The sequence below is a fragment of the Taudactylus pleione genome, unplaced genomic scaffold, assembly GCF_031769625.1.
Source record: "Taudactylus pleione unplaced genomic scaffold, aTauple2 ptg000005l, whole genome shotgun sequence".
NCBI lineage: Eukaryota > Metazoa > Chordata > Amphibia > Anura > Myobatrachidae > Taudactylus > Taudactylus pleione.
Genome location: NW_028284408.1, coordinates 12,934,604 through 12,961,678, shown reverse-complemented (window position 1 = coordinate 12,961,678; position 27,075 = coordinate 12,934,604). Strand labels below are relative to the sequence as shown.

The 27,075-nt window shown below is 44.6% G+C and overlaps 1 protein-coding gene and 1 non-coding gene across 2 annotated transcripts in view; both read left to right on the top strand.

Annotated features, from left to right (window-relative positions):
* Positions 1-27,075, top strand: part of VWA8 (von Willebrand factor A domain containing 8) — a 428,582-nt gene that overhangs the window by 20,684 nt on the left and 380,823 nt on the right. The window contains exons 3-5 of the mRNA XM_088482592.1: positions 10,252-10,329; positions 20,869-20,999; positions 21,622-21,732. Coding sequence (XP_088338718.1) covers positions 10,252-10,329; positions 20,869-20,999; positions 21,622-21,732 — 320 coding nt within the window. The remainder of the gene's footprint in view (positions 1-10,251; positions 10,330-20,868; positions 21,000-21,621; positions 21,733-27,075) is intronic.
* On the top strand, positions 25,494-25,610 carry LOC148543209 (U5 spliceosomal RNA). The gene has a single exon (XR_015870081.1). It is a non-coding gene; the product is annotated as a U5 spliceosomal RNA (small nuclear RNA).

Here is a 27,075-nt window from a genome sequence, read left to right as displayed (position 1 = left end):
CTCCACAAACTGCCGGATGTGACAAGACCACACACTCGTGTGAAGGAGACGCTGTGGCTTTTTGCAGAACACTCTATCATTTTTTCATTTCTGTTTAAGTTTAACATGGTTTTAATTTAAAATACGGTCACCAATTTATTCTTTTTAAATTTTTCTCCACCTGGAGGTTATACTTCCGCTACTTGCAGGGGCGGATTGGCAGGTAATTTCGGCGGTAATAATCCCGGTGGGCCGAATGGTTGTGGGGGCCGCTTTTCTGTGAGGCCCCGCCCCCTTATTTACGTCATTCGCCGGGCTTTCACAGGCACCCGGCTGCCTGTCTGGCCCCTGCTCTGCCTTAGCTTAGCCTCTCTCTCTCTCGCGAGAAGAGAGGACAGAGGCAGTCTATTTAAACCCCACCCAATTACTTTCAGCGTCACACGCCGCGGAAGCTGCAGGAACAAGGAAGGTGGCGTGGACCCGCGGCGGGACATCAAGGGAGGGAGCCGGTAAGCTGCGACGTAGGTGGGGGGCCTGATCGTCTCCTCTCCACTCTTCCCTCCCCAGGCTGTGAAGTGTCAAGTTTAATTTCACAGCCTGGGGAGCGAGTGCGGAGAGGAGACGATCTGACTATCTGCAGCAGCCAGCAGGTGACGGCGGCGTGGACCCGCGGCGGGACATCAAGGGAGGGAGCCGGTAAGCTGCGACGTTGGTGGGGGGCCTGATCGTCTCCTCTCCACTCTTCCCTCCCCAGGCTGTGAAGTGTCAAGTTTAATTTCACAGCCTGGGGAGCGAGTGCGGAGAGGAGACGATCTGACTATCTGCAGCAGCCCCTATTGCATGCTACATGGATTTAGTTTTCTAATACAAATCACCAGGGTATATGTCACTTATGAATGGTTATACTGTATGTACTCCATTACAACACTTGTATATGATTTTGATTTAGGCAAAAATTAAATGTACATGCAATGTTGTAGGGTGTATATCCCAAACTACTGACAGTAAATCTATAGATTTATGCTCTGCATACATTATGCAATTATCTGGCCGACCTGCCAATTATTGGCTTTCCGGACAGATAACCGTATAGTGTATGCACTTGACTTACTTCAAAATATCAACCAGCATGTCCGTCAGATGCAATATTTGTAGTTGCAAGCTGGCCGAATCTGGCAGTGTATGCGCTGCCGTGGCCGAACGACCAGCATTTCCCATGTTACTACACAGGGAAAAAACAGGCAAATGTCTCCTCCCCAGGGGAGGAACCCAGATATTGTGTGGCCATACTCTGTGATATATCTCAGTCAGTGTATGTCCATGATGTCTGCTGATTGTCAGGCTGCATGATGAAGAGCAAAATTTACTAAGCGGCGGGTTCTAAACCCTGGCGGTTTGATGGCGGGTTCTATTCTGTTCTAAACCCTGGTGGTTTGATGGCGGGTTCTATTCTGTTCTAAACCCTGGCGGTTTGGTAGCAGTTTCTAAATGACAGCCCTGTTCTATGCTATTCTAAAATGTTTTTTGACGGCAGTTATCCAGTGGTTTTGCCCTTAGTAAATCTGCAGATAGCAAAACTGCTGCAAAACTGTCATCAAAACACATTTTAGAATAGAATAGAACAGGGCTGTCATTTAGAAACCGCTGCAAAACCGCCACCAAACCCCCAGGGTTTAGAACAGAATAGAACCCTCCATCAAACCGCTACCAAACCGCCAGGGTTTAGAACCCGCCGCTTAGTACATTTTGCTTGTTATGTCTGTCTGTCTGACATTTTATCTGATACTGTAGGCCCAGCATTAGAAGCATCATTAAGACCACGGGTGACTTTGGACAATTGTATTTTTTTTTTGCTTGTGCCAGGCATCAAATTATAGTGTAAGCTTGCTGGGCTCACACAGAAAGAAAGACAGACAGAATTGTGCATGAGCAGTATGGAAAATAAATATTGTATTAAATCATGTGCATCTGTGTCATGCCTGTCATGTGTACAGGTATGTGTCAGTACTTTCCTGCCTACATGTTTATTTAGTTGTCATTTTCTATCATATTTGTAGCAGGATCTTCTACATTTGTACATTGTGTTGTAATCATTGCTGGGCTTATGTTTGTGATGTTCCCTTTTAGGACACTTTTGGATTATACAGTATATGATATGGGTAATCCACTACATGTTTGTGATTTCAGGGCTTCATTCAGAGCCGCTCGTAAGCGGCCGCTCGTTCGTTCCGAGCGATGTTCGCACATCTGCGCATGCGTACGGATTGTAATACGCATGCGCGAACCAGTCAGTGCGGCCGAAAATCGTGTGCTCGCTAAATAGCGAATGCCTGCTATTTTGAGTGACAGGATGAGGCGTATGTGGGTGGTAACAGGGGAAGGTGCTTGAAAACGGGGAGTGGAGATCAGAACGCAGTCGTGCCTAAAGGTCAAAACAGGCGTTTTAAGGGTGTGCATAATTAATAAAGCAGCGTCATTGACCACGTCACTTGGTTATTTTATAGTCAGAACTGCTCGCATGATTGCGGTAGGAAAAACCAACCACAAGAATAGCGAGCACTTCAGACGCTGTTCGATGTACTCGATTAATCTATTAAATAGAGGACATGACGTGATGCGAGCGGCCAGGGGGCGTATTTTTCCAAATTACGACCGCATGTTTTGTTCGCTCGTTCAGACATAGAGGCGTCAACAGACCGCAAAGAGCGAACGGTTAATTTAAATAGCCAGCCCCTTTTTCTGAACGAGCGAGCGCAAATAGTGTCTGGCTCTGAATCAGACCCTCAGTGTGGCTCCTTTCGCTTGTGCATGTGAATATTTTCTCTGTTCAGTGCTGTGTATATAAATTATATGGCAGAATAGTGATAATGTTGTGTTTGGTGGTTTCCCAAACTAGTGGTGTAAGGCATAATTAGGTAGGTGTATGAGCTGCACTTGGCACACAAAAAGGAGAACAGAATAGGGTTCATGTGAGTCTCATATATAATTGGGCAAAAGGGAGAGGAAACTCTGGGACCAGGGATTTGTTTGTGAGGGGTCACAGAGTGTAAACAGACAAGATTGGTACACATAGGTCAGAAGATGTGTAATTCTTAATGAGATACATACACAGCCTCTTTGTTCTTTCACTGCACTGAATTGTTTAATTACAATGGGGCTGACGCAGAGTGCAACGCAAGTTGGCAGTAATAGCTCTATCATTGCGTGTTTGGAACTAAATACTGATATTCGTCCACACGCTGGTGTACTGTAAGCATCGTTGCCACCAGACTGCCACAATCCGAATGCTTGGCTTCCTAGCCGTCATTATTTTCAGTGCGCAATTGCACCAGCGTATTTACACTTAGGCACGACTCTGCATAGCCCGTAATTCCATGGACATGCTCCTAATAAACTGTATCTACCATATCTACTTGTTACTCATAGAGGAAACAATTCCCCTGTAAGATGTTCTGTCCTAGGTCCAGGGAGTATTTTAAATGTAAGTACCCTGGAGACACAACAAAATGGGGCACAGCATAAAATTTGACCTTTATATTAATTAAATACGTGGGGTTTAGCACAATACTTTATAGCTTTGATTTGTGTTAGTTCTGCCTACTTTAATATGCTACCCCTTGTGATACTGTAACTCCAAATAACATTTTACATGTTCCTTTAGCCTTGACTAATCATGTGCTAATCCCGCCTACTTTTGTTAGCCCCACCCATTGTTTTTGTTCCCACCCACATGGGGCCACTTTTAAAATAATTTCCAGGGCCATTTTAAATTCCCAATCCGCCCCTGGCTACTTGCACACCCTGCCAGATGTAACCTACGCAGTGCGCCCCAGATGGCTGCCTCGGATGGTTCATTCTTGGGCAGGATGAACAAACATGTGGATCTATTCATTCAGTGCATTTCATGTTTCAGTCACCCGGAAATCTCATACCAGAACTGCATCGCTGTTTGCTGTATTTACAAATCCCTGTTCTGTAAAATGTACTTCCACTGCATGATATACTGGTGTGCTATACATCCACTAAAGCTCATCCTCGATGGGCAGGATGTACTTTATGTGGATCTATTCACACAGGGTATAGCATACTGCCACACATGTGTCACTTTCCCCATATATGCCTTGGATTCTTGTATGGCTTATCTCCCACAGTTCAACCTTCGTAGTGCGCCCACCATGGCTGCCTCACCTGGTACACTCGTGGATGGGATGAAAAATACATGGACCTGACTATTATGGCGGGACCGTACTCCTAGCATCAGGACGCTGCAATCACACCCATTTTGTGTTTTCTGGCCGTAACTTATTCCACCCATGGTAATCCTACGTAGTGCGCCAAAAACGGCTGCCTCATTTGTTACCTTTGTGGGTGGAATATTTAACCCATAGAAGTTAATTCCCAAAATGTTAGCACCAACCCTGCAATATGCTTATTGTGCTCTCTAGATTTCAGTTGATTTTAATTATCTCGGTGTGGATTTCTACTGTTTTTTTTTTTTGCAACACCAAATCCTTGTACAATGTACCATGTTTTCTGATGTCTGTAAAGCGACTTTGAGTCCTATGGGAGAAAAGCGCTATATAAATAAAATTATTATTATGTTCACTGCCATTAGTAACAAGGGGATTTTGTATAATTATTTTGGTGAATTAGGTCAGTTACCCTCCTGGTGTTGTCATGGGACTGACTGCTGGGGCTATAGACCACCTGGTATAGGGGAATTAGCTTAGGGAGCCAAACATTGAGTCTATTGGCCAACAGCTTGGCAAACATTTTAAGATCAACATTTATTAGGGAGTTCGTCGTCACTAAACCAGGACTTGGTCATTCATACCCAGTCCGGCGGTGTTTCATCAAGGTAGACCATTCTGTTCTAGAGCGCTGTCACTGCTTTCTAAGCAGCCATGTTGGTTCTGATAAGCTGAGTGCCAGTATCCAGGCACTAACTGTCTACTACGCTCACATGACTGCTTCCTCCTATCCACTGCAAGGACGCCCTACCTAAAATTGCACCTGCCATTCGCACACAGTCTGAACATTATGGTAAAATACTCGTGTGTGCTCACTCACCATTGTGTATCTCCTGTCTCTAATCCGCTGCCTGAGCCTGTGCTGCTGGACCTCTGCAAGCCGCTGCCTCATCTGTTTTGCAGCATATCGCTATTGCAAGTATCCTCCCTGCACATCTTCAGTTTGTGTTCAAGCTGCTGTTTACCTCCGGCCCCAGTCAGTTCCAACCTCCAGTTCTGTTCCAGTTCAAGCTCTGGTCCCAGTCCGGTTCAAATTCCTTTCCCAGTCAGGTCCAACCTCCAGTTCCATTCCGGTTCAAGCTTTGGTTCCAGTCCGCTTGAAGCTTCTGTTCTTCTCTGGTTCCATTGCAGTTCAAGCTCCGGTCCTGGTCACCTCTGGTTCCATTCTGGTTCAGGCTCCGTTTCCAGTCTGGTTCAAGCTGCTGTTCTCCTCCCGTTCCATTCCGGTACAAGCTGTTGTTCTTTTCCGTTTCAAGCTTCGGTTCCAGTCTGGATCAGCCTGCATAACTTTGTCATTCATCCTGGATCCAGTCCGGTTTAGCCTTATTGTTAAATCCTTGTCCCAGCCTATTAATAGTCTAAAGCAGTGACTTTTAACCTTTTTCAACTTGAGGCACAGTACACAAGATTTTAAAATTGCCAAGGCACACCATCCGGCGACGCGGTGTGCGTGACCAATGAAAAAACATATACATTGAATCCCACATAAAAAAATACACACACATTGGCCCCTACAGAAATAAAACACACTACATTGGCCTCCACAGGAATAAAACACACTACATTAACCTCCACAGGAATAAATTACACACTACAGTACAAGTGCGCTGAGCTGAACATCACTGCACATTTGACAACCGTTCTTGCCGCAGCACAGTGGTTGAAAAACGCTAGTCTAAAGTATCCTGTTTATGCTATAAACTGTAATAGTGCTTTCAAGTGCTAAGTCTTCAGTCTGCTGTTATCCTGACTTTATGAAAGTCTTCTGATTACAACTTGCCTGCTCATTGTGAGTTCAAGTGGACTATTCCTGTATTGCACTTCATACTCTTTGCTGCTCAACAAGTCTACTACCTATCTCAGCATCGCAGCTCCTAACCTGGCCCTGGCACTCTATGCTCTTTATACCATTGGTGTCATCATCGATAATGGTTGTTTACCTCAGGGTCCTCTATCAGAGTGTTGGGGCTTGTGCTAAATTTTTACTAGAGTGGTCAACTCAGGTGCTGGGGACTGGATCTATTTCCCTCTTTGAGGGTGGTGGCCCCAGGCATACAGCTCTGTTAATTGGTTTGCACCATCTTTTATTGGATTCCATGCGGGCTATTGATTATCTGTATTACTCACTGTTCTGCTCCCTGAGTTCTCAAGAACAGGTTCCAGCCCTTTACTCCTGCATTCAGAACTAGGGATTGAGTTCCACTCAATTGATTCCATGGGCAGACTGTGAGTCTTCCAGTGATCTTTGACCTCTTACAATACACTAGGCTACATACAATATGACATCTAATTCAGCCACCCCAATTCTTGTATACCTTGTCAGCCCAGTCCACAGATCCTGCCTCGGATAAGACTACTCAAACCGTGACATTCGCCTTGTATCTCCCATATAGTGAGGGATATTTTCCCTCCTTGTGTATGACAGATATTATGGCAGTTGTAGTGGCTGAAACAAAAGTGGATCTCTTATGTATGGCATTAAAATGTTCAGTGACTCCTGGGGCAAGGATGCTACAACATTTTTAATAGTAATAGAATGGGAGTCTATTCAGGCCAGGGACTGAGGCAGATTTATTGGACTTGATAGCGGCCAGGGTCTTTTCTTCAGAAATTGGAGCATTAAGGAATTTAATAGCCTGAGATGGGAGTTTGGGAAAATCACAGCTCTCTAGGTATTCAAGAATGTTGTAGTCTAAATTGAGTTAATCGAGCAAGGAAGGGTATAAAGGGAGCTACAGTATAAAATGATCTAAATGCTTCTGTGATTTTAATGGGTCTTAGGTTAAATTGCTGGCAGAGACTGGAATTGCACTGATGGCATTATATGAGTGATGGTATGTAATTCCCCCTGGGAGAGAAGAGTATCAGCATTATCACCTGGGAGAGGCAGTGGTGCTGTATTAGCTTAGACTAAGACCAGGAGTGAACTAGCTTTAAGGTCACACTTTTACCCTGTTCGAGGGCCCTTTTTGTTTCATTAATAACTATGCTTAATTAGTGAATCATTTTGCAGGTATTGATCTAACTTTCTATGCCTTCTCTATGGAAAAACCTTTTCTTTTCATAACAACCTTGAACTCCTGAATATTATCTCATCAAAGCAATCCCAACTAGGAGTACTAGAAACGTAAAACTACATAAAATAAAAGATGTTACACAAATCCAACAGGACCAAGACACACCAATGATCTCCCTGATGTCACAAACCACGGTCGGAGCAAACGGGGCCTCCGCTACTCACCACTCCATGCACTTTGCTTCTCTTTCTTTAACAGGTCTGCGGTTTCTCGCAGGTCGACGGCTCAGCCTGGGGCCCAGTGTGCAGCGTTTCCGCCTTCTCTGAGTCGCCGGCATTCTCCATGTGTACAGGAGACAGGGCGCCTCCATCTTTCCCAGGATCAGCTGATCCGGAAGACTGCCAATCCAGAGCTGACACTGTGTCAGCTGATTGCTGCATCCAATCCCTGCTGGCCAGGGGGGATAAAAGGAGCAGCCCAGGAAGTCTCAAGTTGCCAGTGCCACTGTATTCACAGCCCTTGCTGCGTGAGGAGAGAGCGCTCCTGTGTTATTCCTCAGAGTGATTCCTGTGCTTCTTTCACTTAGCACCTCTGGCTCCATCGGCGCTGCTGATACTCACAGTCTATCTGTTCCAGCTAGTTCTCACAGTCTATCAAGTTCCAGCTGATGTTCACAGTCCATCGGTCCCAGCTGATATCCACAGCTCATCGGTTCTTGCAAGTGACCACAGCTCATCAGTTCTTATCAGTAGATTTTCAAACCATATGCGCTTGTAACAGTATCTACAATGATTTAATTCATTAAACCTAGGCATACTGGTTTTTCCTTCTCTTAGATGTGGCTACTAATATACCTTATACAACCATTTTGCTGTGTTTCCTAAACTTCTGCCATAGTTCCACTTTTACAAAATACTTTATAATAAATGTGTTTTTTTTCCCCATAAATCCTTTTAATGAATTAATTTTAAGTAGTAGACTTCTATGCAAATATGCCAAAAGTCACTGCGCTAGGTTAGGATCTGCTTCCTATTAATGCACACAAGAGGCTTGTAATTATTTAAGCCTCTTGTGTGCATTAATAGGAAGCATATCCTAACTGGTGGTATTCATATTGAGGAACCTAGTTCAGTGACTTTTGGTATATCTGTTTTGTTTTGTTCTTTATTATAAGCCCTCAGACGGCTTGGTTCACTTGCCACAGGTTCTTTCATTCAATTCTTAAATAATTTGTAAGGTAATTCTCTATTGCCTTTGAGTGATTATTCTAAGATATTAGCGCCGGGAATTAACGGATTTATTCAGTTTTTTTGTGTATGGTAAAACTTCTGTGCATGACACATCTAATTTGTGTATCAAATAATTAGAAGCACCTTAGGGCCCAATTCAACAGTGCATGCAGATTCCCGATATTCGGGAATCTGCGCAGGCGCCAGACCCGTTCTGCACATGTACAGAACGGGTCTGCGAGGCCGCACGTAAACTGTCAGTGATTGACAGTCTGCTGCCGTGTGGGGGCGGGGAGGGGGCGACAATGCCCTCCGTTTCTTGAAATGGAGGCGTGTTGCCGAAGTTGGGGGTGAGGAAAAAGTCCAGGATCTCCGTCAGCTGATGGAGATTTCCTGGCCTCTTACTCTTATCTGTGGCGGCCGGCAACAGCAGCTAACAGAGCCCGGGTACTTCCAAAGCTGCAGAGGTGGATCCAAGGTATTGGATGAAATAAGAATCCCCTTAACACTCCTCCAACATGTTTCTACACAAATGTGTGTCTTTTTCAACTCTTATTTCATCCAATACCTTGATCCAGGACCTCTGCAGCTTTGGAAGTAGCCGGGCTCTGTTAGCTGCTGTTGTTTCTGTATGATCTGCAAAACATCTATCTGGTACGAAGTAAACCCTTTATTTTATACTATTTATTGTAATAAAACTTCTTTTGTGAATTTACTGCACCATTAGGAGTGTTTTATGTTTATTTTCATGATTCAACGGTGGACTTGGATAATCCAAGGTCCCAAAGAAATCCTGATGAGAGTGTAAACAGTTCTGCAGTTCTGTTGATGTAAGAATCAGTGTGAGCATCTATTCTACAGCTCATATTTATTTCCACATGTTAAGAGTCTAAAGATACCTTTATATGAGGAGCACTATACTTACTGATGTAAGATATTATGTTAGCATCTGGGTTCAAATTCAGCACTTATTAAAGAGTCTTGTCAAATCATCTCTGAGTCAAAGATACCTTAATATGAGGATTTTCCTACTCACATATAAATTTCCCTGTTGGAAAGAAAACGCAAGGACAAGAAAACTTCTATGTCACAGTTGGACAATATTGGCGCAGGAGAGCATTCCCTTTTTGTTTATATTTATGCTGTTGCAAGATTAGATGACTTGTATATGACTTGTATATAAGGTATTTCTCATGCTGACAATTGGTAGCGCCTGAAACTGGTCTTATCCTGTATCTTTTCAGTTCACATGTTCTTGTCATGCATTAGTAGTTCACTGTGTTCTTGTTTTTTCTGATTTGTTTATGTACTTTGTTAGGTACTGCAGAACCCTTGTGGCGCCACATAAATAAAGGATAATAATAATAAAGTGAAATCACTAATAATGAGGAGCGACTTAGTCAATAATAATAATGTTTATCTCTCTACCTTCGTCCATGTCTTCAGTAGTTTGTTAAAAATATATTTATTTAATAGTTCCGAGATTAAGGAATTGGTGTGATTTCTGCGATTCCACAGCTAAATCTAAAGTGGCAATCAGTTGTAAGTCAAAATCAGCCTTATAACTGATTTCTGCTTTATATTTAGCAATGAACTCGCCAAAATCATGACAGGACCTATTAGTCAGAACCCATGACTCCCTATGAGTATTAAAATGTAAATAAATTAGGCTACGCATACTGCACAGTGAAATCACTAAATATGAATATAACGTTCTGTAGAATTGTATATTTATTTATTTATAATGTTGCTTTGTCTTTTGCTTTTATATTACAGGTGACACTGTTAATATTGGAGACATATCTTATACGGTGAAAGCTCCAAGGAACCCGGAATTGGTACCCCAGAACTATTGTAAGACATTATTTCCTCTCCCAGTGTGAAGCTTTAATGCATTTCTGAACTTCTTCTCAAAACAGAACTATTGTATATCTTGATTTTGTCTGTATGTTAATTATATGAATTCTTGTAATCACACATTTGCATCTGTTATACAAATACAAATGTATACTTTATTTTAAATATAATGTGACCTTATTGTATTGAGGGTCAGTTAAGAGCACTATCTAGTGATCCTAACCACTATCTAGTGACCCCACCTCTGACGGTAATTCCAACATTCACCAATGTTGTCTCGGCTACAGCTGATGTAAGGCTTCTCAGAGACAGTGAGAAGAGTGGCTAATAGCTACAGATTTACCAGAAGGAGCATTACCTACAGCTATATTTTTCTTTAACAGACGTGATGTTAAGTGAATAGTTCTGCAATATTTCAGTATAGCCAGGAAGCGACCGTTTCCTATCTCTTACTTACATGGCACACAATGAAAATGAGGGGCCTGACATTTTGCAGGTACATGCATCTAAACCGAGCATATGCAACTATGTGTGATTCAGTGTCGTATACATCTCTGCTTTAGGCCAAATGTGTATAACTTTGTGGTAACAATGTGTTCACACGCAGGCTAAAATCTTTTTAGGGCGTGTTGTGGACATGTTGTTGGACTTGTGGGCTTTGTAGTTTTGTATATATGCATTGATCCATCTGATTTTGGATGGATCTTTTGGCCCAGTTATAGGGCAGGTGATAATGGGTGTTGATAATGATGGCTGCTTTCACAAGTAGATGAATGAGGTGGTTCGGATGCACAGATGCGTACAAGCTAGAATACGGGTGAAGATCCACATTTGTTTCTGAGCACACGATTCCGCCTAAGTTAAGGTTAAAGCACAAGGTAGTTAGCGCTGTTTGTCTATTTATAGTGAGATGCTCTTATGGCCCCCATACATGGTGCGATTCAAAGTTGGTAAGCTGTGTTGTACGATTGCCCTTGAAATTCTTCCCTTGAAATTCTTCATACGATGTGGTCAAATGGTGTAGGATTGATCGTTACGATCATATGATAAGATGCATAGAAGTGTAAAACATTGTACTTAAAAGATTGTAGATCTCTCTGCAAAACCATCTGATCTGCGATCCAACTAGAGGACGGCGGGGACGCGCATCCTGGTCGCAGAACACACAAAAAAACACCTATTTTCATACGATTGGTCTGTACAACCTGTCCAAACTGTCCATATCGGGTAAAAAATCATACCGTGTATGGGCACCTTTAGTCATTCAAACAATGCCAGATTAATGTCCACATGGGCCTGGAGCTGAAATTTATGATGGGCCTATTGTCTGCCACTGCAGGGGGTGTGACAAGTGCCGTAGCAGTGTGACTGGGAATGTGGGACCAGTGCGGTGTGGTTGTGGTTTATATAGGGGTGTGGCCTGTGCACCGTTCTCTTAGGACGCTCTGGGCAGTGCTGCATTTCCAGGTGCCAGTGGCCTTAAACCCTCTGCGCAACTGCATGACGTTACGCACTTAAGGGGCATGGAGCCGGCACAGGGCGCTCTGGAGCCAGCCCTGCTATGCCGCTGACTGTGTATGTGTATCCCGGCACTCCTGTGCAAAGTATAGTGCTATGGCAGCTGGTGCCCTCCTAATTACCTATGCCTCTGAAGGAAGGGAACATGTAGCAGTTGAATGGGCGGCACTCTGGATGGCTTGTATAAAACTGGGTGCAGGAGGAGGTGGACCCCATAGCAACCGCACCCCCTACGGCCCAGCATACGCGTTTCCTGCGCACATATCTAGTTAGAGTGGCTGCTTTCTCTCAGAGTCAGGATATTATCACAAAAAGCTGTTAGTGTATGTAGTATTTTACATAGTCACTTACTGTGTGTGTGCAGAAGCTGAAGAAAATGTAAATAATTTTGTGCAAAGACACTGTACACTAAATGTGTCACCATTTATTAACTATATATTTATAAAGGCAAAGTAACTATTATGTACAGTACATGATAGCACAGAACTTCCATGAAGCCACTGTATACTGTACACACAGCATATTGAGGTGCTGTCTATGGTCCTGTAAAGTTGTTCATTCGTTCAGTCTGTAACAGATTCCATAGCATGTTACATTTCAATTTGTGTTTATATTCTGTTGTTTTAATTATTAGATTAAATTTTTTTGTGTAGGCTTTTAGCTTATTTTTTGAAACCCCTACAGCATTACACAGAAATCTACTTTCCACATGTATACAGCTATTAAACAACAACTATAGACACTTTTGAAAATAATATATTGTTAGGGTATCACTGAACTGAATAACATACATCACCTATATTTGTCCAATATTCCTCCCAATACATACAATATAGATAGTGGTGACTATAAAAAAACAAGAAAATGATTAGAAAGTGTTATTTTGTTTAGAAGCTGGTACTTGTGGGAATAATTTGATAGTACAGTTGGTAATATAAAGGCTGATTGTTGGATCTATATTGGTTTTTGGCCATATTTATATTATTATTGTTAGCAACCTGTTTTTGGCCCCGCTGTATTTACTGGTCATTTTAGCAGATGTCAATGTGCACATGCAATAATTGGGATCATTACATGATTGGGTGTTTTGTTGTTTACCTTTGTACAACCAGTTGTAAGTAGATTTTTGCAGTACAGGTTGAGTCTCCCATATCCAAAATGCTTAGGACCAGGGGTTTTTTGGATAACGGAATATTCCGTATTGTGGAATAATTGCATACCATAATGAAATATCTTGGGAATGGGACCCAAATATACACAGAATGCATTTATGTGTTATATACACCTTATACACAGACCCTGCTGGTCATTTTATACAATATTTTCAATAATTTTGTGGTTCAAGCTAAGTTTTTGTACAGAAATGAAATTCATTTATATTTAATATACACCTTATACACACAGCCTGAAGGTAATTCTATACAATATTTTTAATAATTTGTGCCTTAGACAAAGTTTGTGTACATTGAACAATCAAAAATCGAAGGTTTCATTATCTCAGTCATGCCAAAATAATTCCGTATTTCGGAATATTTGGATATGGGAGACTCAAAATTTAGTAGTTTTGGGTGTCTCACACTTTACAGTTGTAATTGAAAAGGAGCAAATTAATCTAAAATATCTGTACATGTCGAAGGATCCTATTTTTAGAGGACAGTACATATTGTTTGAGAAGCATTAATTAAAGTAGCTATTTTAAGTCTTTGTGTTTAATGTGGAGTTCCACTTGTAGCATACATTACGACAGAAAACATGAAGACCAATTGGGGTGGGGATTTTCCCTTTTATAGTTTTCTTTTAAGATGTTTAAGGAACTGTTCGATGCAATTTTTAAAATCTGAATGAGGAGTCTTATTAGCATGGGTTGAAAAAATTACATTGAAATAAATGCTATCCAACGGGATATGTTTCTTGTGGCTACAAAGATGTTAATATGAAAATATATTCTTTATTTTTTTCTAATATCTGTTCATCACATATATTACATTTAGATTTTTTAAATTATTAATCTCCAGGGGTATTCAGATGTGTTCCATACATACAGATGTACTGTAAATAGGATTTAGAAGTCTAAATGTATCTATTGGGCAGAATATGTATGTGTGTACATGATCAGTGTGTATGTTTCAAGGAGAAGGTTTCTTGTTTGCCACTTTGTATGCAGCAGCTCTACGACAATATGTAAATGTCACAGGAGACGTCTTGCGTAAAAAGATACCTCATACCAACATGCCCCCATTTTCTTGAACACTTACCATCGCTGCCAGCGACATGCTGTGGCTTTTGGGGCAGAAACAGATCTGCACATGCGCAGTGCGGCTCCTGCACATTCACGGATCTGCACATGCACAGTGCGGCTCCTGCACATACACAGATCTGCACATGCACAGTGCGGCTCCTGCACATATACAGGTCGTCACATACGCAGTGCGGCTCCTTCACATACACGGATCTGCACATGCACAGTGCGGCTCCTGCACATACACAGATCTGCACATGCACAGTGCGGCTCCTGCACATACACGGATCTGCACATGCACATACACAGATCGGCACATGCACAGTGCGGCTCCTGCACATACACGGATCTGCACATGCACAGTGCGGCTCCTGCACATACACAGATCTGCACATGCACAGTGCGGCTCCTGCACATACACAGGTCGCCACATACGCAGTGCGGCTCCTTCACATACACGGATCTGCACATGCACAGTGCGGCTCCTGCACATGCACAGTGCGGCTCCTGCACATACACAGATCTGCACATGCACAGTGCGGCTCCTGCACAGTGCGGCTCCTGCACATACACAGGTCGCCACATACGCAGTGCGGCTCCTGCACATACACAGTTCTGCACATGCACAGTGCGGCTCCTGCACATACACAGATCTGCACATGCACAGTGTGGCTCCTGCACATACACGGATCTGCACATGTGCAGTGCGGCTCCTGCACATACACAGGTCTGCACATGCGCAGTGCGGCTCCTGCACATACACAGGTCTGCACATGCGCAGTGCGGCTCCTGCACATACACAGGTCTGCACATGCGCAGTGCGGCTCCTGCACATACACAGGTCTGCACATGCGCAGTGCGACTCCTGCACATACACGGATCTGCACATGCACAGTGCAGCTCCTGCACATACACAGATCGGCACATGCACAGTGCGGCTCCTGCACATACACAGATCTGCACATGCACAGTGTGGCTCCTGCACATACACAGGTCACCACATACGCAGTGCGGCTCCTTCACATACACAGATCTGCACATGCACAGTGCGGCTCCTGCACATGCACAGATCGGCACATGCACAGTGCGGCTCCTTCACATACACAGATCGGCACATGCACAGTGCGGCTCCTGCACATACACAGATCTGCACATGCACAGTGCGGCTCCTGCACATACACAGATCTGCACATACACAGATCTGCACATGCACAGTGCTGCTCCTGGACATACACAGATCTGCACATGCACAGTGCTGCTCCTGCACATACACAGATTTGCACGTGCACAGTGTGGCTCCTTCACATACACAGATCGGCACATGCACAGTGCGGCTTCTGCACATACACAGATCTGCACATGCACAGTGCGGCTCCTGCACATACACAGGTCTGCACATGCGCAGTGCGGCTCTTGCACATACACAGATCTGCACATGCGCAGTGCGGCTCCTGCACATACACAGATCTGCACATGAGCAGTGCGGCTCCTGCACCTACACAGATCTGCACATGCGCAGTGCGGCTCCTGCACATACACAGATCTGCACATGCAGTGTGGCTCCTGCACATACACAGATCTGCACATGCAGTGCGGCTCCTTCACATACACAGATCTGCACATGCACAGTGCGGCTCCTGCACATGCACAGATCGGCACATGCACAGTGCGGCTCCTTCACATGCACAGTGCGGCTCCTGCACATACACAGATCTGCACATGCACAGTGCGACTCTTGCACATACACAGATCTGCACATTCTCAGTTCGGCTCGTGCACATACACAGATCTGCACATGCACAGTGCGGCTCCTGCACATACACAGATCTGCACATGCACAGTGCCAGCTCCTGCACATAGACAGATCTGCACATGCACAGTGCGGCTCCTGCACATACACAGGTCTGCACATGCGCAGTGCGGCTCCTGCACATGCACAGATCTGCACATACACAGATCTGCACATGCACAGTGCTGCTCCTGGACATACACAGATCTGCACATGCACAGTGCGGCTCCTTCACAGTGCGGCTCCTGCACATACACAGGTCGCCACATACGCAGTGCGGCTCCTGCACATACACAGTTCTGCACATGCACAGTGCGGCTCCTGCACATACACAGATCTGCACATGCACAGTGTGGCTCCTGCACATACACGGATCTGCACATGTGCAGTGCGGCTCCTGCACATACACAGGTCTGCACATGCGCAGTGCGGCTCCTGCACATACACAGGTCTGCACATGCGCAGTGCGGCTCCTGCACATACACAGGTCTGCACATGCGCAGTGCGGCTCCTGCACATACACAGGTCTGCACATGCGCAGTGCGACTCCTGCACATACACGGATCTGCACATGCACAGTGCAGCTCCTGCACATACACAGATCGGCACATGCACAGTGCGGCTCCTGCACATACACAGATCTGCACATGCACAGTGTGGCTCCTGCACATACACAGGTCACCACATACGCAGTGCGGCTCCTTCACATACACAGATCTGCACATGCACAGTGCGGCTCCTGCACATGCACAGATCGGCACATGCACAGTGCGGCTCCTTCACATACACAGATCGGCACATGCACAGTGCGGCTCCTGCACATACACAGATCTGCACATGCACAGTGCGGCTCCTGCACATACACAGATCTGCACATACACAGATCTGCACATGCACAGTGCTGCTCCTGGACATACACAGATCTGCACATGCACAGTGCTGCTCCTGCACATACACAGATTTGCACGTGCACAGTGTGGCTCCTTCACATACACAGATCGGCACATGCACAGTGCGGCTTCTGCACATACACAGATCTGCACATGCACAGTGCGGCTCCTGCACATACACAGGTCTGCACATGCGCAGTGCGGCTCTTGCACATACACAGATCTGCACATGCGCAGTGCGGCTCCTGCACATACACAGATCTGCACATGAGCAGTGCGGCTCCTGCACCTACACAGATCTGCACATGCGCAGTGCGGCTCCTGCACATACACAGATCTGCACATGCAGTGTGGCTCCTGCACATACACAGATCTGCACATGCAGTGCGGCTCCTTCACATACACAGATCTGCACATGCACAGTGCGGCTCCTGCACATGCACAGATCGGCACATGCACAGTGCGGCTCCTTCACATGCACAGTGCGGCTCCTGCACATACACAGATCTGCACATGCACAGTGCGACTCTTGCACATACACAGATCTGCACATTCTCAGTTCGGCTCGTGCACATACACAGATCTGCACATGCACAGTGCGGCTCCTGCACATACACAGATCTGCACATGCACAGTGCCAGCTCCTGCACATAGACAGATCTGCACATGCACAGTGCGGCTCCTGCACATACACAGGTCTGCACATGCGCAGTGCGGCTCCTGCACATGCACAGATCTGCACATACACAGATCTGCACATGCACAGTGCTGCTCCTGGACATACACAGATCTGCACATGCACAGTGCGGCTCCTTCACATACACGGATCGGCACATGCGCAGTGCGGCTCCTGCACATACACAGGTCTGCACATGCGCAGTGCGGCTCCTTCACATATACAGATCGGCACATGCACAGTGCGGCTCCTGCACATACACAGATCTGCACATGCACAGTGCGGCTCCTGCACATACACAGATCTGCATATGCACAGTGCGGCTCCTTCACATACACAGATCGGCACATGCGCAGTGCGACTCCTGCACATACACAGATCTGCACATGCGCTGTGCGGCTCCTGCACATACACAGGTTGGCACATGCGCAGTGCGGCTCCTTCACAATGACAGGTCTGCACATGCACAGTGCGGCTCCTTCACATACACAGATCTGCATATGCGCAGTGCGGCTCCAGCACATACATATATTAGGATCCATGTATGTATGAGTCACTGTGTGTGTGTACATGTACAGTATGTATGGGTGAAAATGTAGATCTGGGATAGAATGCATGTGCGAATTTTATATATATTATTGGATGAAGTGAAGGTCATTTGTAAAGTACAGGACAGCTGAAACTCAGTGCAGCCTTAGGTTTGGCTAATTTTACATAGCAGAAGGTACATTTTGTAGAGTTATTATTTATTACTTTAATTAAATAAAGGTGAAGTAGCAAATTTTTAGTGTATGTTGAATTGTAGCCCTCAGAGGGAGGCTCGAAAAGAAATCTGCACTAAGTGCCCTTATTGCGGGTGCTGAGAGTGCATTTACACATAGCTCTGGGCACTTATCCTGGAATCTATGGGTTAACACGCGTTAGCCGTGGATTTACTGCACAATGAAAAGTGCTTATAATTGAATAGCTCCAGGCATAATAGCTTTAATTCTAGGTCTGGCGCTGGGCCTTCGGCGGGTGCCCGAAAAGGGGGCGTAGCCATGAGAAAAGACTGCGTATCTGTGACGACCCAAGTGCCCCCTAGCTCATTACTGACCCTGCAGCTTGGCTCATCCAAAAATTGTGTACTTTTAGAGGCTCTTTCTGCTTTCCAGTGTATAAGGGCAGGAAGAACTAATAATCAGGAGAGTGCCCAGCTGGTGCAGCACACTCTTTGTGTGAGAGGAACCTGGCCTTATTATAATGCAGATGGAGTGGTTGTGCATCATATACTGCTGTGGCCAGAACTGTGTATTGGACATTAATAGGACCTTCTTTTAATGAGTTTGAACAGGTTGTGTTACTGTGTATATTGGGTAAACCCCACTGTGGGAAATAGTTCCCACTGTATATATAAGCGTTTGTGCCTGTCAGTGAATAATATCTCTGAAACCTGATATGTTACTTACTGGATGCATATGACATATGTAATGATGTTGTAATATGTGTTTTAAGACACCCCCCCCCTCCCACTGGAAGGTATGTGCAACCAGGTAACTGTGTGTCTGCCAATATCCCCCACAGGAAATCATGGCAAACTGAATGCCATGTGACATCACAGATTTCTATAAGGGGTTAACAGTGACTGGTTTAATTGCCCCGATATGCTATTTCCATTTCTAATCATGAAGGGCTACTGGTGTAGGGACATGGTAGGATCCTCAGAGTGTGACTGATACTACTGTCAATTCTGTATATATTGTATATGGTTTGTAATTGCTGTTTTTACATGACTATATGTGTGCTGTGTAAAATAAAGGTAACATTGTACCTTTGCCATTGTGTCACTCCTGTGCGATCTGAGGGACTCATAAAGGAACCGGGGTACCTGCTTTTCTCAAGGCGGTGAAGGGCAGAATCCTTAAGACAGTGCCCCCTTTTCATTACTCTTGATGACGTGACCAGCACTTACGGACATGCTGGGCTGCCCCCAAGCTCTCCCCTCACTGTGAATAAATGCTGTATGTACCGCAACCCCCCCCCCAGAGACAGCACCTGGCACAGCAATCAGGCTATTTCAACAGAGGGCCGGCAGGTAGGGCAGGGCGCATTTTGCCGTTTAAAATTGCAGGGTGTAGCTCCCTGCTAAAACAGCCTAGCGGGAGGACTATGTAAAAGTCCAAGGCTACTAGAACTTTTTTTTTGCGCTGTAATGTTCGCGACTTGTTAAATCTGGCAATTTGCTGTGATGTTTACATTGTTGCATAGTGCGCCTTGTAAGATTTCTTCAACTCTCTGCACACCTTGGTGCACTTTTAGTTTGCACCTAGGTGCATTACCCAGGTGCACGCCGGGATGCCGACTACATCCCGTTGGGAGGCTCTCCCCAAATTCGAGAGTGTTCCGGCACTTCCAGGAGAGTGGGGAAAGAATGGAATGCATGTGTAATATATTTATGGGACAGAATTCTTGCGTTGTATGAAGGACATAATAGAGTTGCATACTTTAAGTAGTATATTTTCACATGCCAAGTTTGCCCATTAATACTGTAAAAAACTGCAGAATTATGTATAAACACAGCATTATGTTATGTTTGGAAAATCTTATCTCTTTAAATTTCAGCTATTTACATGCAACAACTGGGTCACATTTGCTAGTATTAATTTCCTTGATCTTGGCAATTGAATTAGTATAGTTGAAAAGTACAATGCGACATTAATCAGCCATTATGTTGGACTTGGATACGTACTGTTTGCTGCCATCTGAAGTCTCAGTCTACTTTTTCCATGACATGGATAGCAAAGGTACACCAAACTCTGTTCTCTACACAGTTCAGGGCACTAGTAGTTTCACTAACATCTTATCTTGTATGTAGAATACATTAACAATAGAACAAGACCACATGAAGAAACTCTGCAGGAAACCTTAGACCAGTGGTTCCCAAACTTTTCCAAACCACGGTGCCCTAGAGTATCAGCATTTTTTCCACAGCACCTCTGGGTCAAAAGTTTTTTTTTAACACCAAAAATTAAATGAAGTCAATTGTGCTAATATGTTACCCTTCGGTTCAGTTATGTGGGGGTGACAGGGCTGCGCTTCTTTTTGTGCATGTATTTGTGATTGGCAGCCACCAGCACTGATTTTGCCCATCACACTGACTAAAAATTATTTTATTTCGTACGGGACCACCAACCCGAGGCACCCCTGCAAGTGCCCTGAGGCACCCCAGGGTGCCACGGCACACAGCTTGGGAACCACTGCCTTAGACAACATTTTAAGTAAAAAAAAAAATTTATTTTCTCTAACAATTTTTAGTTTTTGGGATTTGCTTCTGTGCTTTTGAATAAAACAAAAGGTCAATTATAAAATTATACTGTATTAGTGCTGACATTTTCTTGGCTTTTCCATTTTGCATTAATGATCTGTTTGAATTTTATTTTTATAGTTTCTGATCCACTATGTCAATCAGTAGCACAGCACCTGAGATGGATAATGCAAAAAGACCTTTTGGGACAAGATATCTTCCTCATTGGCCCTCCAGGCCCACTCAGGCGATCTATTGCTATGCAGTATTTGGTATGCTTAATTTATCTGTATTACATATCTGTATTATACATACGCTGTATATATAAAATATATACACACACACATACCTAAGCATGTGGGTTGGCATTCGGGGTACAAAGAGAAGACATGAGGACTGTTGCCATGGTTTTTTTTTGTACTCTGAGAGCCACCACACAAGCTCCTTTGAATTGCAAGTGAAGCCAGAAATCTGCAGTACAGTACTATTATATATAAAAGGATAAGTCCAACTTTATTAGTACTGTGTAGTAACTACAACATTATTTTGTCTTAAACACTCGTTAACTTGTAAGCTATATGTTCTTTGCTCTCTTGAAATCTTCAGCTGGACATTTTAGATGGAGTTTTGCCCCATCTATAGTGTCATTATATGATTGACAATCTCAGTGCTATTAAAATTAGTGTTGGAAGTTGGACCTGTTACTGATTATTTTCCTGTAATGGAGGATAACATAATAATAATGTTTGCAATTTTTTTAGCGTTATTGTCAATGGCTGCACTTACAGTAATTGCACAAATTATAATACAAAAGTAAGTATAGCAAGTTTCTGACCACTGTAGTAAATGTTGCATTCCAGTTTGTTGGTTATGTAATATTTCTTGTCATTACAGGAGCTGACGAAGCAAGAGGTTGAGTACATTGCTCTATCAAGAGACACTACGGAATCTGATCTCAAACAGAGGAGAGAGATAAGAGCTGGAACTGTGTTCTACATTGATCAGGCAAGTTATGGCACTTGTTTCTGCACACTAGTACTTAATGTGTGCACAGATGGAACATGGTAGAGGTGTAAGTTAGATTTATTTGTATCAGCTTAATATACTGGCATAAATGGACAACACTGAGTGTTCAAATATATATTTGCTTACACTGGGTTTAGTGGGTCATACAAGAAGATAAGTAATTAGTGTGCAAGTATCTGAGTTGATATCATGAAATATATGTATGTTATTTTTGAGTAGTTGAAACCCAACTTTTGGATACAAAGGGCCTGATGCAGAGCTTGATGCAAGTACGCCACAAAATCAGGCATGAAACGCACTCTCTATAAACCTCACAGTTGCATGCTTATGCAAAGCTGCAATAGTCTAGAACAGTGGTCTCCAACATTAATTGAGGTGTGAGCTACTCGAGAAAGATTAAACCTCCTGAAGAACTACTAAAATTATAGAAAAAAAAAATCTGGCTAATAACGAACAATTGAAGGTCATTTAATGAAAATAAAAAAAAATGTTTAATAAAAAACAATAATGCGTTTAATTAATATAGTTGCAATTTGTAAATAAAGTTTAAGAACAGGCACATTTCACTGTTAATTACCATCTCCAAGGAGGTACGTGCAGTAGAGGAACAAAAGATATAGGCATGGCAGAAATCGCTCGCTGTGTTCGTCATGTATTGTGCCGCTCCGCCGTGGCATAGACACCATGGGTGGAACCACGGGGAAGCACATCTGGTGATTGCTGTAGTGGCTACGGCAATCACTTGATGCACTTCCCCGTGGCTCCCCCCATGGCACTGATGTCACAAGGGAGCGTGCATCAGAGGTCACTTTCACCTAGTTGACTCCTAGCTTACTCGACAGTACTGTAGCTGGGCGAGCTACCAAAATTAAGACTGCGAGCTACCAGTAGCTCGCGAGCTACAGGTTGGAGACCACTAGTCTAGAAATGATTGTGCAAGTCGGTACCAGTTGCATATGCTCCCGCTTTACAGATGTCCAATACATCACAAACACATTTTGTGTTATTTGTGATATATGTTTTCGCTATTAGTCTTCAATAGAACTTGAAAACTCTTTTTAATACAGCATGAACAAACCTCAATGTCATGTACAAAAAAATCTGACAAAACATGCTCACAAAAACAATATATACACAAGCAACAAAGAAAGAACCTATCAGAGTCAGTGGTGCATTGGTAATGTGCCAATCACAAGCAACTCACTAGTGATGGCGACTGTCATCACCTTGTTTTGGCATCTGCCCTTGACCACCTGTTAATTATATTGTTATTATTATAGACATATGTAGTCTGCATCAGTTCCTTGAACAAGCTTTTTCTGTACTCTGTCTTCGTTAGATCTCACCTTGTTCCGCCTTTTCAGGCGCGAGTGGGTGTGCTAGAATTGCACAAATCTGAATAAGTGTATTTGTGTGAACCCACTCTTCTGGGCAATGTGCACATCAATTTTAATTAAGTGAGTTTGTCAGCGTTAGCAGTTTGCTATCCGCAAGCAGGCTGCTGTTCCCGCCTCCTGCAGTTACATTTTGCTGCCGCCAGAATGGCTTTGCTGTCTGAAGATCATACACCTTCATAGAAGCGTCATTGCATTCGGCTGCTGGAGAGCAATAGCTGGAAGTTGGGATGCTTATTTGATTACTGTGTACTTATACCATATCATTGAGTATTTCTCTTTCATCCACTAGGGGACACTGGAGGTGCTTACGCTGGGGTATAGAGGCGTGGATAGCTGGAACTGGCACTTTAATTAATTTAGAAGTGTGAAGCTCCTCCCCCTCTATTCCCCACCAGCCCTCAGTTTAGAAAATGTGCCATTGGAGCTAGTCACAATTTGCTGTGCTCTAGCAACACATATGTTTATTGTTTTCTTTTATTTAGGATATTTATTTTCCTACATCTTTTACATTTACTAAGTACCCTTCGCCACCTCTCTAAAGGTGCGGTCCGGGTACCTGGCGCCCTGTTCTTAGAAGAACAGGAAGGAGTGCACAGGGCTTATTAAAAAAGCACTGACAGCTCCTTTATCGCCACAGCACATCTCTAACACAAGAGCAGAGTGTGCTGCAGCTGAGAGAGCCGCCGGGGAGCGCAGTGAGTATGGCTGCACGTCTCCCGCCCTATGTTGTATGCAGCACTATAGCGCTGCTTCACTCATTCAGTCGCGGCGAGTGGCTGTTAATTGAAGGAGTCTGTGAGCGCTGGGCTCCCCCGTTAGGCGGTGGGCAGCCAGGTTAGCGCGGCAAGCCTGGATGAAGACGGAGGGCGGAGCTTAGCAGCGCTGGCTCTCTCCCTACAACGCTGGTTAGAGCAGCGCTATGCTCTCTATCTAACAAGTCTCTCCCCTCTCCCCGTTAGTTTACAATGTAGAGGGGTTGACAGGTGGCGCAGCCAGCGTTACACAGGCGCCCCTCCCCCCGCTAGAGAGCGGCAAGTAGCGGGGCAGTCAGAGAGCAATAGTTAATATATGGGCAGCGTTAAGCAACCATATTGCATGCCTCAGGGGCGGACCAGGCGGGCTCTCTATCTCTCTATACGCGGCAAGCGGCTGTTACAACAGCGTGGCTGCCGTTTTTTTAACACACTACCTGCAACTCTCCTCATTACAGGAGAGTGCGGAAGCCACACACTGGGCAGAAGGATTGATTCTCCTAGCACACACCCCTTCTACAGGATCCTTTCCAAAAGGGGCTGTGAAGATAACACTGAGGTGTACAAAGTGCAGGGAATCTGAATTATTGGGAGGAGTGGTGTGAACTCCTCTGTTTCTCACTAGCCTTCTGTCTCTGTATTCTGTCTCTGTTTATTCATAGAGTCTGATTCTGCGTGGGTGGCTGTATGTGTATATGTCTGGACTATGGCTTATTAGAAAATGTTTGTTCCAAATGTAACAACAAACTAAGCCAAATGCTGCTGGCACCACGCTATGTGATGCTTGTTTAGTAACCGAAGGGGCAGCGCAGACGGTGCACTACGCCCTGGGGTGTGGAGTTTGTGTGTTCTCGCTGTGCTTGCGTGGGTTTCCTCCCACTATAGATACTATTATAATCCTCTGTGGCTATTGCGGTCTCACCTACTCCTGCATGGGCCGCTGACATGGCAGGAGTTATGGCGGCTGTAATGTCTGAATTAACGACCAATAGGAGGTTAACCAACTATCTGAACAGGTACAGATTGTATACCGCTTCTACATTGTCCTCCACTGCCTATCATAAGCCTGCACTAAGCATCCTCTGCCGACTGTCCTCCAGTCAAATGAGGAACCCCTCACAGCTCTGCGCCGCTCTACTTAGAATCTGCCTCTCAGGGAGTGGAGCCTTTTTAATTCTAGCGGTCAGGCAGATCCTTAATGTACCTGAGGAAGTAGTCCCTGCAGCTCAGCTAGAGCTTCTAGAACAGCTTTCTGTGGCCTGGAAACAACTGGATAAGCGGCTCCAAATCCATGTCATTTCCCTTCCAGCTATCCATTTCCATCATCCATGATGGAACATTGGGAAACACCTCCTCCTGTAGAAAACGCTTCCTTTGCCAGGTGCTACGTTAATTTAGGACTCTTCTGCTAGTGGTTTGGAACAACACTGCGATCCAATTTACACTGCAGCAGGAGCCCAATTTAGACCTACGCCTGTTATCGCTTCGGTTATCTATGCTGTAATTTGCTGGGTGGACCAGTTGATTACGGGCTTGGATACTTCCAGAGCAGAGTTACGATTACTAGCAGAACTCTGAGTCAGCAGTTTACATGCTCTGGCTTCTCTTTAGAACACACAAATCGTTCGCCTTTTACTAAAGATTTCTGTGGAGAAAAGCAAAACTGAGTTTTGTCTCAATATTTTCATGCATCAGCTTAATGGGTTTTAAAATTGACCAGGGTCTCCAGAGAGACAGATCAGTGCTCGTATGTCCGTTTTTGCTATTTCTGCCCGCAGAGTTCTCTACTTACTCTCTTGGCAGGCGGATGCAGAATCCAAACGGGCAGTTGAGGGTCTACGGTTCACATATGCTTTTTAGTCCAGAACTGGACAAATGGATATCCCAAGACAAGTAAGTCTTCTCTCTTCCCTTTGAATGCTTCGCAGGAGGACTTACAGGTCCCTCATTTCATTCCTTTCGTGCCCATCCCTTTTGTTAAAGGGCCAGAGGTACCCCCTCGCACATTAGGGGTGGCAGAGGAAAAAGGTTGCCCACATACAGTTACACATCGACAGGATCAAAGACCAGTCGACCAACAGGTGGCTGACTGTCTCCTTGCTTTTCGTGCGGTTCCGAATAGCTTTCGAGCTTTCCACTCCACATCGGTTCTTTTCTACGAGTCTGCCGGTGTCCACGGACAAGGCCCCTATTAAACCTAAAGTCTTAAACAATATCTTAAACTGTAGCATTTCACTATGGAGTCGCTTCAGTCTATCATTGCAAGCTTGGAACCGGCAGAGTTTTTCTATATATAAAGGATGCACATCACCATGTCTCAAATTGGGAACCGCATCAGGCTTTACGGCATTTTGCGATTTTGCAAACTCACAATCAGTTTCGGGCGTGGCTGTTTGGGTTATCCTCGGCTCCCCGTGTTTCCACTAGGTTTGTCTGTCATGACGACTAGTTAATCAAGGCTCCATCGGAATCACTTCTCTTGGACTATGACTTACTGACATCATCAATTTCTAGTTACCCAATCTGAGTCCGTCCGAAAGACTCCAGTTCTGGGGATGGTCCTAGATACGACATTACAGAGGATTTTCCTTCCGGAAGACAAGGCCCAGAAAATCCAGTTGCTCTTTCAGCTAGCCCTAGGATCAAGGAGGGTGTCCTTGCTTCTTGGTCTTCGTCTCTTGGGGAAGATGTTAGCTGCTTTCAAGGCACTACAATATGGACGATTCTACTTCCGAGTGTTCCAGCTGGCCCTGCTAACACAGGGGTCAGGGTCTCGCCTGCATCTATATCAACTGATCCATTTGGCCCCAGTAACCAGGGTGGTACTCCTTGGGTGGATATGACAGGCGCCAGCCTCCGAGGATGGGGAGCTGTTGTCCTCGACTATCACTTTCATTGGTGTTCCCTACACAAAAGACAGTGGCCCATAAATGTTGGAACTCAGAGCAGTTTCCCATACTCTGCTAGAAGCAGCGCAGTGTCTAAGGTCTCTTCCTGTACGAGTTCAGTCAGACAACGTGACGGCCATCGCTTACATTCACGCCGGACCGACAATCGTAGTCGCATGGCAATGAGAGAAGTATCTCAGATTCTCTAGTGGGACGAGAGTCAGTCAAGTAATCTTGTCGGCAGTATTCATCCTTGGAGTGGACAACTGGAAAGCAGATTACCTA